Source organism: Lates calcarifer, linkage group LG7_2, assembly GCF_001640805.2.
Source record: "Lates calcarifer isolate ASB-BC8 linkage group LG7_2, TLL_Latcal_v3, whole genome shotgun sequence".
Taxonomy (NCBI): Eukaryota; Metazoa; Chordata; class Actinopteri; family Centropomidae; genus Lates; species Lates calcarifer.
Window position 1 is genome coordinate 8,099,686 of NC_066854.1, and position 15,496 is coordinate 8,115,181.

The following is a 15,496-nucleotide window of genomic DNA, read 5'->3' on the forward strand; positions in this document are numbered from 1 at the left end:
GCAGCACTTACCAGGTGATAGCTCACATCTCATTACATCCCATTTTCCCCCCAACGATTGAATCATGTGGTAAGTGGATAGAGACGGTGTGGGACGGGAAATCGATTTGAGATGCATGGAGAGGCTTGGACTGGTGGCTTCTGCGGCTACATGATAGCAGCAGGCAAGAGAGTGCTGTATTGGGTTGCACTGATAAGCGGTTCATTACAAGAAGTCTGACCCAGTCCAAATACAATTAAGGTTCACCACTAAAACCCATTAGGACCCTGATGGGGAGGCCAGGTTTGCCATCCTCCCATAGGTACACTGGGAATGGGCTAAGAGCATTGTTCTGCAGACAGTAAAAATACAGTATAGAGGTATAGAAGAAGAGACTTTGTTGAATCCAACCTCTCCAAAAGGACTACAAAAAATGACTTCAAATCATCTGCATTCTAATGTATATTTCCTAACAGCAAATAAATAGAATCGTTATGCCCCTAACTGGCACACATAAATACCTGCGCGAGTCAGGTATTATGATTTCATGACATATCTTCCAAAGCTCATTTTATTAGGATTATAATTCATCACTCGTCCAACAGTCTTGCTCAGAGAAAGCACAAAGGACAAGGAAAGGATTCAGCATGCTTAAAATCAACTAGTGACATCTGATCATGTCAAAGGGCAAAAAATTTTTTACTTGTTCCGAATGGTGATACTCAGACAGAGTGAAAAGTTTGCGTACTAAGCTTTATTTGTGTCTCACCTTCTCACGCAACTCACTTTTGATGGGCGTAACGCTGGCTGCAGCAGGGGGGACTAATGACCTACAAATTAGTCACAGACAAACCTGTGACCCCAAACTCTTATAGTCCACTAAACAATTATCATTGAAGTATGACAATATTTTAGATTTAGCTGCAGTCTTGTGGAAAAAATGCTGTATAACTCTGCGAACAGAGTCTCTCCCTCAGTGTTTTTTTATGTTCCAAAAGTACCTGATTTGGAACAAATCGAACTTTCATCACTGCCAAAAACATGCCCACCTCTGCTTAGCCTCCCATCCATCTTCAGCAGACAAGGGTACACCGATTAGATCAAAATTTCAACATGTTCACTAATGCTCATCACGGCAACAGTGGCAGTATCATACCACATCAGTGACAAATCTGTCCTGTCACTCTGGCAGTTTTTACTACGGTTGATTAAATGGAGTCAAGAGTAATGTCAGGTTTTCATATAAATGAGAACTAGATTAGACATGGATTGATTTTAAGTGGCTAAAACACAAACAGAAGAGCCATGCTGACAAGGACAGTAGATTCAAAATGTCAAGCTGTGGCAGCAGCATATTCAGGGTTGACGTTTTAATCAGCTACAGTCCAGTGACATGTAAGGTCAGGGTAGCTGATAAAATTCTCCTGTCCACGTTTAACTTTTACTAGAGCACTCGCTACAAATCCATTTGCATGCTCCAAGCTAATTCATCTCAGAGTGATAAGTATAAAGGCAAGAAAAGGCACAGGAAAAAGCAGGTATCAATCAGGATTTTAAAACATATTTAAAACTCTGCCATCGGGGCAGTACAGTATATGCATACTAATGAGAGTAATGAGAGTGTATTATGTATGTGTATATATATATAAATAAGGTAACAAGTTTTAGTAAAAGTCTTTATTTAATATCGTCTACGCTATGAAGACGATATGGGTAGAACGCTGAAATGACACACAATATAAAAGTCCAACAGGCTATGCAAACGATACCTCTGTACACAACACTGAGAACATAGAACCACTGTATTAAACCTACAAGTCTGTTATTATGCAGAAATTTACACTGTATCTACAGATATATTTGTTCGAGAAACAGGTGAGACAAACTAACTGTGTATTAGCAACAAGTCTGTATTGGCCTTTGTCAAGTGTTTCATAACCAACTCAGGAAACAACACAAACAGAGTGATCCAGTGATATGTAAAGAAAAATAAATAACTAACTGATCCAACAGGTGGTTTGTATTTACATTTTCACAATGGCATAACAAGGAACCAAACTGATCGCTTTTGTTGCATTTTAAATAATTCCTAGCATTTGTTGTTCATTTTTCCTTATAAAATGGTTATTCAGTCATTATGGTGTAAATCACATAAATGTATCATATCTTTGTTTTTGACACATTTAGGTGATTGTCTAATCTCTGTGATATTCACTAAACTGAGCTGGTCTAAAACTATCTTTAAAGCCGTTTTCACATGCACTCCAGATAATGTCTGGAGTATCAGGTGTGGACATCCGCTGGTGTTGCCCTATCGCAGATGCAGCACATAGTCGGAGAATGGCTGCATGAGATGTGTTCTACTACTACTGTAAATACTAAATACTAATGGTTTAGGCGAGGGGTGGCACCTGCAGGTAAAGCCACTCCCTTCCACTTGGTGTGAATTCCCCAGACAATTACCTGCTTTATTCACACATGGGCGGGATAAAATCTGCTTGATGTCCGATCTGACTGATGTAGACATTTGTGTTCACACATACAACTTCATCAGGTAATCACTGAAAAATTTCAGGTTTGCAGTGCATGTAAGAAAGCAACTCAAGTAATATTTGCATATACTAACAGCCTCTGGTCTTTAACTGTAGATTACGATTAGCTTCACAACAAGATAGAACTTATATAGTATATAACTACATTGCTGTGACATGTGGTACACAGCACCATTGCAACTTATCCTTCCTGTTAAAAGGAAGCTATTGTCAGAGAAACAGACAAAACAAAGTCAAATAAAAAGCATACAGACATTTATCAGACATGCACAGGACAACATCAAAAGCAAGACAAAGCAGGAAATAAGAGTCTCTAATGGACACTTAGAGGACATTACACATCCAAAAAGTGTAGTACTAGAGGAAAATCTGGAGGGAAGACAACATTCCTGATAAAAAGTTTTTTGAGCGTCAGCAAATAAGAATTGCTCAGTGAAAGCAGCAAACCATCTCCAGGATAGGAAAAGCAAGTCCTACTGTAGCTTTACAGGAATCATTTCCAGAGGAGGGTCACTGGCGGCACTGCACAGGAAGCACTTAAAGGAAGTCACTAACATTAAGAGGGGCCAAGCTTCCAAAACAGCATACAGTGCCTCCAAGGTTAGTTTACTGGGGAGGCTGAACACAGAGCTTTTCAATCTGTGTCCCTTCTATGAATAAACCACAATATTCAAAAACTGTGGCTATGAAGAATGGCAAAGTCATGGCAGGAGAAAAAAGGGGCCTGCCAAATAGCAGTGATTGTGTCTGGTTCCACATGTGTTTTGTTTTAGCTAGCTTCTAATATCTGAGACAATATCAGATCATCAGAAGACACCCTCCAGCCTTGGCTCAGTCTTAAGAAGCCAGGTAACAAAAAAGCAGATGACAATGAAGAAAGGCTTGGAAAGCTGGGTTGGTAGTAGCTCTCTCCTAAGAATTAAATCTCACATGGGGCCTACAAAAAGGCAGCCAACACACAGCACTCGACATGCCTTGGAGCAGTACACTGAAGCAAAGCAGCGCAGGGTGGCCTCGCATGCACAACAGTACTACAAATAGAGCGCAGGCGAGGGGTTAGTGGCATGGTATAAGCAACTGGTTCCACGAGGCAACAGGAGGAAAACTAATGTTAGGCCAGAGGAGAAAAAAGAGAGGTCCAGGAAAGCACAATGCAGCTTAACTCCAGAGAAAGCTGCTATTATCCCTCTGTACAGGAGCCCAGCACAGGTCAGTCTTGACAAGCTGAAGGGGCAGGTCAGGGAAAAAACGGCAAAGGAAGGAAACACAATGGCCAGTGTCTCCTTCAGTAAACGGGCCTCGGTTGTTTCATGCTGTAGTGGGCCTCTGATGCTGACACATATGCGGACTCAGGAAAAAAATCCTCATGGAACTCTGCCAGAAACCTGAGAGAGAGGGAGGGTGGGAAGTGGGAAGTACAAGAGAAGGAGATCTAGTGAGATAGTCTGACTTCAAAAATGTTCAGCATCCCTCTGTTCACAGTCAACTTTCCACATAAGCTCCTTGTCAGATGACAAACAGCACAGACATAAAAGGCTTACATGAAGCAAAAAGCAGTGACACGAAAGCATCTCAAATGTCACGTCCCAGTTCACTTTGACTTCTGGTTTTCCTAGATATCCCTGGCTCATTCCAAGTAAATCCTCGACCCCTTGCCCTCTGCCTGTCGGTATATGTCAGAGATCCCTATACTACAGTTATCCATCCCTATACCACCACCAGAGAACCAATCACTATGTCAGAAAGACCGAGAACATGAGAATGACATACTAACAGTCAGGGAGGGAGAAGAGTGAACCCCCCCATCCCCCTTCCATCTAATCAGTAGCGGGGAAAACTAATCCGGAATCTTCTTAGTATCCGCTACTCGGCCAAATCCTCTAAATCTTGCCATCTCATCTTAGCTCCACCGGCCTTCCTAATCTCAATGCAAACAAATTATCCTCATCAGAGGAGAACTTAAGAACGCTTTGACAACGAATAACAAACAAGACAACCTGATGGGACAATAAAGGAAATACCCCACAGTGAACTCACTGTGAGCAGGTCTAAAGAAGTTTAAGCAAATTCTTGGCTACAAACAAAAAAACCTGATTTAAAGATATTCATTGCAAGGCAATAAACAGGTTTCAATATATAATTATTAATCAGAAAATTATTTTTTGGCTCTTTGGTGCCAGAAATTCAGGCTTGTGCTAATCTCTATTGCTGTTAGATCAGTAATAACACAAGGCAAGCTGCTTTAGGCATACACATTGTAAATCAGCGTAACGTGTGCGTACACATGTGCACACACACCCACACTTAATCATAATCATTCTTGCAGAGAAAGGGAGAGTGAGAGATCAACTGTGGCCAAATCCCAGAATGCAACGCACTTCAGTCTCCGCGACATCAATCAGTTTTTGCCTGCTCGGCACAATCTGCCATGGGGCTGAATTCAGAGTTAAAAAAAAAAAAAAAAGCATGAAGGCTTTCCCACAAGGCGCAAGTGTTTTAGTTTGTGTCCAGTGTCCTGCAGAGTCTCCAACACAGTGAACATATTAATTAGTTACAGGGGGAAAAAAATGGGGAGTGTTTCCTGCACTGAATACTATCAATCCTGTCTTAACGACTTATAGTTCATCACAGAGCTACAGAGGAGATTGAAACTGCAAAAGTAATTTACTTTTAAGCACTTCACTCTTTGCATCCAATTCTGCCATTCTGCAGAATAATGCTCTATGAAAAGAGATGCACCAGTGATTTACAGTCCAGTGCTGCTGAAGTGAATTAAAGGACTTTCCAACCCATGTTTCCCCCTACTAGTGATGACACTGCACGAGATGCTGTGCCCAGAGGAACTGCTAATGCTGCTGAAAAGAATGAGGTATCTGTATTTTATTTTCTACTGAGTGTTACGGTCATGTCCTGCCGTGAGAAAAATCTGGTGAAGGTGATGCATCACATTCTGCATCTAAGTTGAATGCTGTAATCCTTTCATGCCGCACACCACTCTCCTCCCACAATCTGACATGAATGCCAGCCCTAGCTATTTTCAGAAGACCACCTCAAGCTTTCTGTGGCACCAAGTACTGAGGTCTAGTTTATTTATTTATATACATGTATTTTGGTTGAGTGGTAGAAGAGAGGCAGTTTTGGCTCTGAGACGCAGGTTTGTTCCTGTGCCCACTCCCTGCTGCGTTCAGGTGTTACTCCACAGCGCTGCTTGGTGGCAGAGGGCAGTACTGCGAGTGTTTGATTAGAGAATGAGAGGACCTAAATCCCCCAGGTTTGGGACCAGCTGAACTGAAGATCGCTAGGGAGGATTTAAAGATTAGACTCCCGTGCTTGTGTAACGCCCACTCATCTCCCTCCCTCTAACACATGCTCTTTCTCACTCCACCCCCCCAATCCCCATGTTCTCATTTACTTACTCTTTCTTGCCTTTTTGTTTTGGTGTCCCTGGGTTATTTTGGTGTATTGATTGTTTCCTGACAATCACTATTTTTGTCTTTTTATGAATCCGATTGTCCTCCATCTTTTAATCTACTGCTTTAACTGTGAAGCAGACTACCAAACACTTCAGTGCAGTAGGATACTGTGCATAAGGCATAAAATGTATTTGTCAAGGGTGTGCTGATAGCTCTCAGGTTCTGCTCCACTCTCCTTGTGAAATGAGAACTTCCTGCAGCTCAACCCTGGCACTTACTATGGAGCTTTAATGCTTAGCTAGGTCAAACCTTGGTTAATGAACCGGGCTGGTTATTAGCAAGGTGCCTTTTAACTCAAAGTGCCATTTAATGTCCCATTAATTCATCGCAGCACTACATCTTTTGAATGATTCAATCTCAGAGGAAATTATAGATGATTTCACACAGTTCCTGTCCACCTGACAGCACAATTTGTTTTTCCAGAGGGGGTGAGATTTCAATATTATGACTCAGTGTTTTGGTGAAGAAACTAAGCGCTTAGGTCTGTGTCAAAGATTGATAACCCTGTATCTCTACACTGAAGAAACTTAAAACCCTCTGTCTCCATTTTAATTATACAGTGTCTGTCCCCCTCTTCTTGGTTTGTAAAGCACTTACCTCTTATAGATGAAGGTAATACATTTAAATACACTGATCAGTTACCTGAGAAAAAGTTCCAGATGTTTGATCAGGGCTCGGAGATTCCTCTCAGGGATCTGCATCTTTCCCAGGATCTCAGGAAGCTTCACTGGATGAAAAGGCAGCAAGCAGGGGAATGTTAGCAAGTTGCACAATGGGAGAAAAAAAATAAATTACCATCAAAATAATAACAACAACCAAACCACTGAAATCCTATATAACAAGGGAGCTAGTCAGAGTAAATTGAGACACCAACCAAAAAGCCGCAACAGGTGCTGTGATCCGTACAGGTAGGAAGGTGGAGGGGGCTGGTCACTCAGAGGGTAGTTATCAGGGGTCAGCTTCCAGCTTAGGACCTGCTCGACAAAGCAAAGAAAAAAAAACATTTAGCTAGGTTTCATAAAGCCAAACATAAATCACAGGCTCCTACAGTACATTCAAAATGCAGCTCTGGATTGACTGCAGCTGATGTGATCCAAACTGGTTCATACACAGGGTATGTTACTAGGACTGACAATTTCAATTCATGCATGGGTAAATTCTCTTCCTGCAATGATGCAGGCCATTTATATGACTATCCTGGAGTCCTTGAGCAAGACATTGTTTCCCTTCCAGGTAACAGTACGTTCATCACACACAGTTGCATCACCTCATTAAGCTCATTGTTTCTCCGGCTCTCCAGGCCATAGAATGGCCCGCTTCGCTCTTTGCTTGGCGTCAAGGGCAATGGGGAAGATGAGCCACTGTGTACTGGGGTTTCTGGGTAAAGAGGAAGAACAGAAGAAAAAGCAACACATTCATAACAATGACCATCTTGCTATGTGCCTTATCACTGATAAACCAATGACAGCAAAAATTAATGCAGGTGACAATAAGTTCTGAAACACTTGAGAGGGGATGAATGTGAGAGGAAAGAAGGAGGATAATGCCATCTACTGGCCGAAACTGGTTATTACAAACAGAGCGAGTTGAACATTCATTGACACTGAATGTTGTCATGAAATGCATTATTTTGATATTAATCTGATCAGGTCGATAGATCTGTCTGACTGTGTACATCTTGACAAAGGTGCTGTTCCTGTTAAATATGCCTGTATTTTGAAATTTGTGCGCAAAATGTGTTGTTAAAAAAGTCTATACTCTGATGAATATAAACCTCACATAAACAGTATTCGGTCATTAATAAGGATGAGCTTCACAGACTACAAGCTGAAATCAACATGACACCACAAACAACCCTTTTTAGATATTATATTATTTAGATTTTAAAAAAATAATGTTGATGTCGAGTCATGTCATTCACAATATGCTGTTATATCATTTCTTAGTGTTTTTTAGTGAGTGTGAGCTTACTTCTTTCGAGATTGAGGAAGAACTTGGGCTGCGATGACGTGTCAACCAGACGTCGTTTGAGCTGCGGGGATGCTGTGGCACTGCCTCCACCTGGATGATTACATAAATCACACTTATAGCTTTGCAAAGAGATCGTAAATGACTACTAAACCATACAAGAACAGATCAAATTCCAATTTCTGTAAAAGTGCATTACCTCCACTACTTCCTTCAGCTGGCCTGTCACCTCCAGACGTGTTCCTGGTAGAGCGCCTGAGAGACTGGGACTGGTATGAGATACAGTCCATGTCAGGGTGGCGCCGGCGCTTCGGGGTGGGGGCTGGGGCGGTGGGGGTGGTGGCAGAGACGTCGCTAAGCGCCGGCTGGCTGTCTGTGGACTGAGGAGTAGGGGGGTTGTGTCCCAACGGGCTCGGGCTGCGCTCACGTTGGGTGCTTCAGAAACAAAAGGGGTGAACAAACTTAATATGCAGTATATCACAAACAAGCCGTGGCATCTGATACAGCACACATGACTTAACTCATCATGACACACTTACTTGCTGGAGCAGGGGGAGCTTTCATTCATGGCCAGAAAGAGCCTTGAGGAGCTGACCTTTTTGAACTGAGCTTGTTCACAGGGGTAGAGGAGGATCATGGGTAAGGTGAAGTCAAAGGTGATCCTCAGGCCGTCAACCATCTCCTTACACAGCTCCTCGCTTAATGCAAATAAAAATTTTTAAAGTTAATGTTCATAATCATATAACATATAAGCACATCTATTTCCATTGCACTCACCTCTTCTCTGGTGGCACTGGTTGTGGGCTGCTGCTCTGTGTGGTGCTCTGCTGCCGCCGGTACCTGTCATTGGCCATGAATGCTTTGTTGAGGGCAAAGTGTTTCACATAGGACTCCAGGATGTGCACGACATTCGTCTGACAGGGAACCATCACCAGCTAGGAGAGAAAGTAACAGCTGATTACAAAGGAGCCTCAAGCCACTTCCATGTAAGTAAGCTTCAATATCTCAGTATACCCAACAGAAGCACCAATATTGACCTAATCGAACTTTAAATGATGGATGGAATCAACATGAAATGCAAACCACTCAGCCACTCATTGCCTAATATCTGCTGCACATACCTTTTTCCTCTTGTTGATGTAGAAACAGTCATCCTCCAGTTTCTTCTTCAGAACATCAGGGATGCTGATGTCAACATGGACAACCTTCTCCTCACACTCCCTCTTGACATTAATGTCTGGTTCAACCCTCTGAAACAAGCAAGATTAGGATCCATCAGCCAGTTAGCACAAAAATATTGTCCTGAAAGCCTAAAATGTTAATGCTGGTCTGTATATTCAGATACAGATACAGGATTAAAAGGATCCACGTCACCATTTTGTTGATATCCTCAGAGAAGGTGCTGTCCCCACTATTTGAAGATTCAGGGTCAGAATCGTCGCCGTCACTGCTCTCTGAAGACGAAATCAAACCTGGAGAATGAGACAAAACACAGACAGATTAATTTGATTGCCGAGGCGAGACTGGGAGCAAAAGACAGAGAGAGATTTCTCACATGCGTCATCACTGTCGTCCTCCTTAGGGAGAGTCTTCAGAGAGGATTTAGTACCAGACTGACGACGACGCCTCTTCGCCCATCCTTTTCTCTTCCTACCATGAGGAAAGGAAACAAAACACACACACTATATTAAACTCAGGTATAATATGTATGTAAAATCTTTAAGAAATCTTCTCTATAGCCTGTTCAACAAGTAATAAAATCCATGAGTAGTTTTCACATTGCATATTTTATCTTTACTTTCAAGACTGATTCAACAAACATAATATGAACTTACATGCGACCTAGAGCTTTGCGAGCCAGTTTACGTTGCAATTTACGATTTTCCTCAGTGTCCCTTAGGACATGATCCTCTGCAGCCCAACGATCCCAGCTACACAAACACAAACATAAAAAAATACAAAAAATAAATCATGCTTGAAGTAGGCAGATTAGAGTAGATGATGTGTTCATCTACCATTAATAAAAGAGAGCCAGTGTAATATCACCTTCTGTTCCAGCCGTTGAAGTGAATCAGGTACTTTGGGATTCTTCTTCCATGTTCATCTGTACCTATTAAGATATCAAGGACCTGTAATGAGAACACACAACATTAAGTCAAATATTTAAGTCAAGTTAGCAGATGCAAAATGTAAATTTATCATTATTTACTTATAATTTAAATATTTACAGTTTTTGAGTTATTACACGTTCAGTTCCTTATATTTCAAAAGGATATCTTGTACTTTTTACTCAGCTGTGTTTTATCATGCCTTTGCAAATCAAGATTTTTAGAATGTACATAATGTGCAAAATGGCCATTCAATTATTTATCAGAATGAAATATGCCCTTTAAATTACACAATATGTCACCTAGCATCAAATACACCAGCTACATAACTACAACACTTCTCATCTTTCTCAGCACTTTAAGTAGCCACATTTAGCTGCAAAAATGTTAAACGCAGGACTACATATAAATTACTATTTCACTTTGATGTGTTCCTACTTAAGTACAAACCCTGAAGCTTCTTACTACAATAACACCCTCAAACAAGCAGCTAAACAACAGTTGAAACCAACTGTTAGCTAGTGTTGGTTAGCAAAAGCCAAGCTATAATGAGTTGCTGTGGACATGCCCTGAATTACCCTCTATTAGCGTTAGCTAGCTAGCTAACCAGCCAGCTAAAACGACGTTGCGCACTTAACATAATATTCGTAACTTGGCTGGAGCATTTCTGCCTGTTTGAAACAGAGCAACATTATATTCTGAAGTTGCACGCAATGGTATTAAAATAGCCAGACAGCAGTAACTGGTGCATTACAACGGTCAGTGTTGGCCGAGTTAGCAGGGAAGATGTTGGTGCGTTTGTTTATTAGGTCTTGACATTAAACTGCTTTGGGTAATAGCCACCCAGCTATCAATAACGTTACTTTACTGTTTCGACAATGATATCAAACGTTTGCTTGCATTACCTTATACATGCATTGGTAACAGCTTTGGCTGCAATGCCTCATTCAATAGTCCTCTTTGAAATTAGCAAAGAGCCAAAAAATATCATAATTGTCTTTAAGTTATTGCCTAAATCATGCGCTTCAACAACAAACATGCAATCAAACGTACCCGGAAACCATGCGAGAAACCGTAACGCTTAGCGTTAAACTGAGAAGCTAGTGCTATTTTTCTGAGGCCTGGGTGGTATTTACAGTCGGCTCTTACATCCTGCACCTTTCAGGAACAACGCTACTTTTCAAGTATAAATTATTCGTTTGAACAAAGTCGAAACGTCGTGGAGCTACATCAGTTTGCATAAAATGTTACCTTAGCGTCATACAACACTTTAGCCTTGGTAGGGTCGGGTTCAAAGCACAGGACTCTTTCTCCTTTGTGAAATTGATATTTAATTCCCCGCGAATTCATTTGTTCATGGCGACGTGTGGGAGAGGAGGCATCGATCTGGACCCTATAAACTCCTTAACCCTTTCCTTGCCAAACACTTTTTTTCCGTGAGGGGTCTCCCACCAAAACAGACTGTGGAAGGATGGCGCTGTTGTGGGATACATGCCGCTGCCTTCAATGACTACTCGTAATTTCTCCCTCTATAGGCCCCGCGGTAATAGCGATGGGTCGTGTAATACACAGTAGGTCTAAATTGTTTATGTTTGCACACAGACGAAACCAAAGGCTAAGTGAGTGCAGTAAAAGAATAGGAGAGTGTTTGCCATACACATTCATTACGAAACCAAGCATGAAACTATACATTTGTAAGAACTTGGAGGCAGCAAAATGAAAACCAGAGGACGCTGTATGAGGATCATTCTCTGCGATCTGGGAACAAATCTGTATCTATATTCTTAATTGTGCACTATTCTTTATAGCGTTGCTTTTGACCAAAGAAATACGCCACAGCACATACAATCACCACATTTCCAATAGATATGAAGGCAACACAAAAAACCCGCGATTTGATCAGTTGAAATGATCTCTCACGGACACCGTACTGGTAGTGCAATTTCAAATTGCGGCAAGCAGATGTCAGTATAAGAGCACAACAAGTCTACATGAGGTGAGTGCCACATTTGTTAAATCACCACCAAACTGATTTTGTTCTGTTTGTTTACTTAACTTCAGTGTATGTTTGCAGGAAACATTAGCTTGTAGCATGTAACACTACTGAAGCAACATAAGACATCATTAGGTTTCCAAACTGATGTGGATGGACACTTCACATACACACCTCTGTAATCTGCACACCCACACAAAAAAGGCACTAAAAGGGTCCTCTCACAGAAAAGGAAAGCCATCTGTGTTCGTTTTGGTATCCATAACATGAAAATTATTAATAACCTCTGGGCAATACATAACCCTATTGCAAACAGCCCCAACTACAAACCTGCTGATCAAACTCAAAGATTAAACCTGCCTATACAAATCAAGCAACCTGGGTATCATACATTCTATACTTTAGAGGACCAAAACATGTTGTTTTTGGTATTCACAGTTTTGGGAAAGACCCTTTTCCTTGAGGCAAAATACAGTAAAAGAAAATTCACCATGTCTCAATAATCTAATCTTCCTCTATTGGAACAATATGGGGGCTCTTAAACATATATAGTATGGGGATGTGCACATGAGCAGCCAGGAACACGTGAAATCTTTGCTCAGAATTTGCTCTAGGGTACAAACTGCATGTGTGCGTGTCCAATCTCAGACTTTAATCACTTAAAAAAAGATCAGATTATTCATGTATAGGAGTAATAAATCAGGATTAATACTGATCTTTCCTCTTTGCACCATAAATAATGTTAATTGTTTTTAACAGATAAAAATAGACCCTATATCACTGGTTTATTGTTTCATATTTCATACCAGTCATTTGATTCCTTTTGTTCCTGACCTTGTAACCTTTTCATTCATATCTGTCTTAAAGCCTTGGACAATGAAATGCACAATGATCCCCAGCACAGGAAACCGTGTCTCTGCAGCTGTGGCTGAATCTAGCCTCATTTTGCTTAAAATGGTTTCAGGCAGTGCAGCTCTACTATTGTATACCAAATATGGACAGTGTGTATATAGCACTAAACGTGACTGGCTGAAGTGTAGCCCTGTTGATTTACTCTCCTTCCCTTCGACCCTGACCGCATCTGATATATTTTGACAGTCATGTCAAATGATCACTGTTTCACATTAAATGTTTTCCATGGTTACACATTAGTAACCTGAGACCCTGGATGGCCAGTTTGTCTTTAACGTATGATGAAGAGTTCGAAGGCAGCAAAATGGAAAGTCAAGGATGCTGCAAGGGTCTATAGGCTACTTTAAATCTGTGGTATGGGAACATATCTGTTACTCAATTATGCACTTTTCATCCACATTACTGTTATTTTTGGCTTTTAGAAGCAGTATGGGCACAGTTCAGGGCAATAGTGCCCCAAGTGCTGGCCTCTCTCCATTAGTTTTTTTCTATAAACTAATGCAAAACACCATGTTTTCATTCTATAATTTCTGCTTCTGTGTTTTCACTCAGTCTGCGTCTCATTCTTTGCCCCCACGGATTGTTTTTAGAAGGGTCGAATCTATCTCAGCTGTTATCAGTGTCATGTCATGCTGCGTTGTGTGTATGTGTGCGAGTGTGTCATGCAGCGCAGCTTCATAAGCTCCTTTATCAGCCGACCCGGCACCCTCCTCTCCAGACTCCTGCTGTCTCTTTTCATTTTTCCCATACTTTCACACACTGGGCCACACATAGTCCCGCTCCCTCGCTTTCTCTCTCTCTCTCTCTCTCTCTCTCTCTCTCTCACACACACACACTCACACACTCTCTCCTTTAAACAAATGCACACAGCCATCTTAATGGGCTGAAATGAGCTCTCCCACAAGCATCTGTGTCAACAAATGTCTGTCATATAGCCTCATACACAGGTGTATAAAGAAAGACATTGGCTATTAATCCTATAGCTCATTTATTGTTTAGCTAATAATAGCACACAGCAGGCTTCACTGATAGGCCTATTATACCCAGACAGCGAGGTGGATTAATGTGAGACAAGGATTAATATGCCTATTTTCATCCCTGGCTAAATCATGTCTGTCTGTATGTATGACCTTCTGCCTGTCTGATTATTGTGGCAGTCTATTCACCTAATTACCCTCATGAAAATGAGCTTTTTAATTATAGAAGCTCATCTCTCCCCACATTTTTAACTGCAGAGACAGCAGAAAGTTAAAGTTAGCAGCATCAAAGTGGTGCTGAATTGTTTCAGGAGAAAGTGAATAAAAATGATGCTTTTCTGAATGGACTTTGGTGGATGAGATTAGTCATAATCTGGGTGTAATTTACACTTTATCAATGGAGGAAAAAGTTTAATCTTAATGCAAATTCACTTGGAGAGTTTAAAAAGAACATCTGCATCTTCTTAATAATGTGATACTCTGAAGTTAAACTGGTTTTTAAGCAGAAATGACAGGAAATTACAGTATGCAAGCATTCACCCCAAGTGTTGTGACCCCCCCCAACACACACACACACACACACACACACACACACACACACACACACTCTCTCTCTCACACAGTCTCCTCACTCCACTCTAGTTTTGCAGTGCCCAACGTGCAGAAGAACGCAGCGGAGGGAAAGAAGATTTGACTCGCTCCTTCTCCACACTGCGCAGCATCTGCAGCCAAATGCGTTGCATTCCAGCTCTCCAGCTTGTACTTGGAGCTTCCATTTGATGGGGCAACACCGAAGTCCTCTTTTGTAGTTGGGAGGTTTTAGAGAGAGCAGCGCTGATGTGAGATCCGAAATAAGGAGACATGTCTGCCGCTCAAGGACTTCTCAACAGCGTCTTCTCCTGCTCTTCTCCTGCGTCCAAAGCCATGACCAAGCGGAGGCTCCGCCAGACCCGCAGCCTGGACCCTGCAATTATAAGACACTGTGGCACCGGTACTGAAGGAGCAAGTGGGGCACCAACTTCTGGAGCGCCAACGGCGGCGGCGGCGGTTACGGACGCAGGTGCGTCTCCGGAGAGCTCGGCTGCGAAGCCGTCTTTACGCACCAAGATCCCGACACTTAAAGAGCCCATAACCCCGTCCTTATCTTCCCCCTCCATACCTCTGGATGTTTCTCCATCCTCCAACTTCCACTTCGACTACGACGTGGTGAAGCGTGCCAAAAGGAATACCGCCGGGGATTTACCGTTTCTGGTGAGGGGACCCGGTGCCGCGCCGTCCGGGAGCACCGGCACGCTCTTCTCCCCGCGGAGGTGGCTCCAGAGGAAAGTGCAGCCGTCCAGCTCTCACGCTTACGTTGTGTGGAAATCAGAGGTAAAGTTTCCATCACAGTAAAATACGCTTTTTTTCATTTGTGTAACTGAGTCACAGCTTTTACAGTAAAGAGTTTGTGGTCGGTGGAATGATTTATAAATGACCATCATAAGGAAGTCAACAATCTGCACAAACTCAGCCTTTTCCCCTTTATTTCCTCACT

The 15,496-nt window shown here is 42.0% G+C and overlaps 2 protein-coding genes across 5 annotated transcripts in view; one reads left to right on the plus strand and one right to left on the minus strand.

Moving 5' to 3' along the window:
* Positions 1–1,641: 1,641 nt before the first annotated feature.
* On the minus strand, positions 1,642–15,249 carry LOC108872979 (MSL complex subunit 3). 4 transcript variants are annotated; one of them, XM_051065890.1, is made up of 14 exons: positions 15,122–15,249; positions 10,019–10,101; positions 9,808–9,903; positions 9,528–9,622; positions 9,347–9,444; positions 9,094–9,222; positions 8,750–8,907; positions 8,512–8,670; positions 8,172–8,407; positions 7,976–8,065; positions 7,272–7,381; positions 6,879–6,978; positions 6,647–6,731; positions 1,642–3,916 (listed from the first exon to the last, which is right to left on the minus strand). In XM_051065890.1, the coding sequence occupies exons 1-14, from the start codon at positions 15,137–15,139 to the stop codon at positions 3,817–3,819; spliced, it is 1,557 nt and encodes a 518-aa protein (XP_050921847.1). In that variant the 5' UTR covers positions 15,140–15,249; the 3' UTR covers positions 1,642–3,816. The 4 variants fall into 4 exon arrangements, 3 of the variants coding, with proteins under 3 accessions (XP_050921847.1, XP_018516460.1, XP_050921849.1); XM_018660944.2 differs by lacking the exon at positions 15,122–15,249 and adding an exon at positions 11,332–11,586; XM_051065892.1 differs by lacking the exon at positions 15,122–15,249 and adding an exon at positions 11,134–11,272.
* Positions 13,943–15,496, plus strand: part of LOC108872978 (rho GTPase-activating protein 6) — a 70,895-nt gene continuing 69,341 nt past the window's right edge. Inside the window, exon 1 of the mRNA XM_018660941.2 lies at positions 13,943–15,333. Within this exon, the coding sequence (XP_018516457.1) occupies positions 14,824–15,333 (510 nt within the window). The 5' untranslated portion in view covers positions 13,943–14,823. The remainder of the gene's footprint in view (positions 15,334–15,496) is intronic.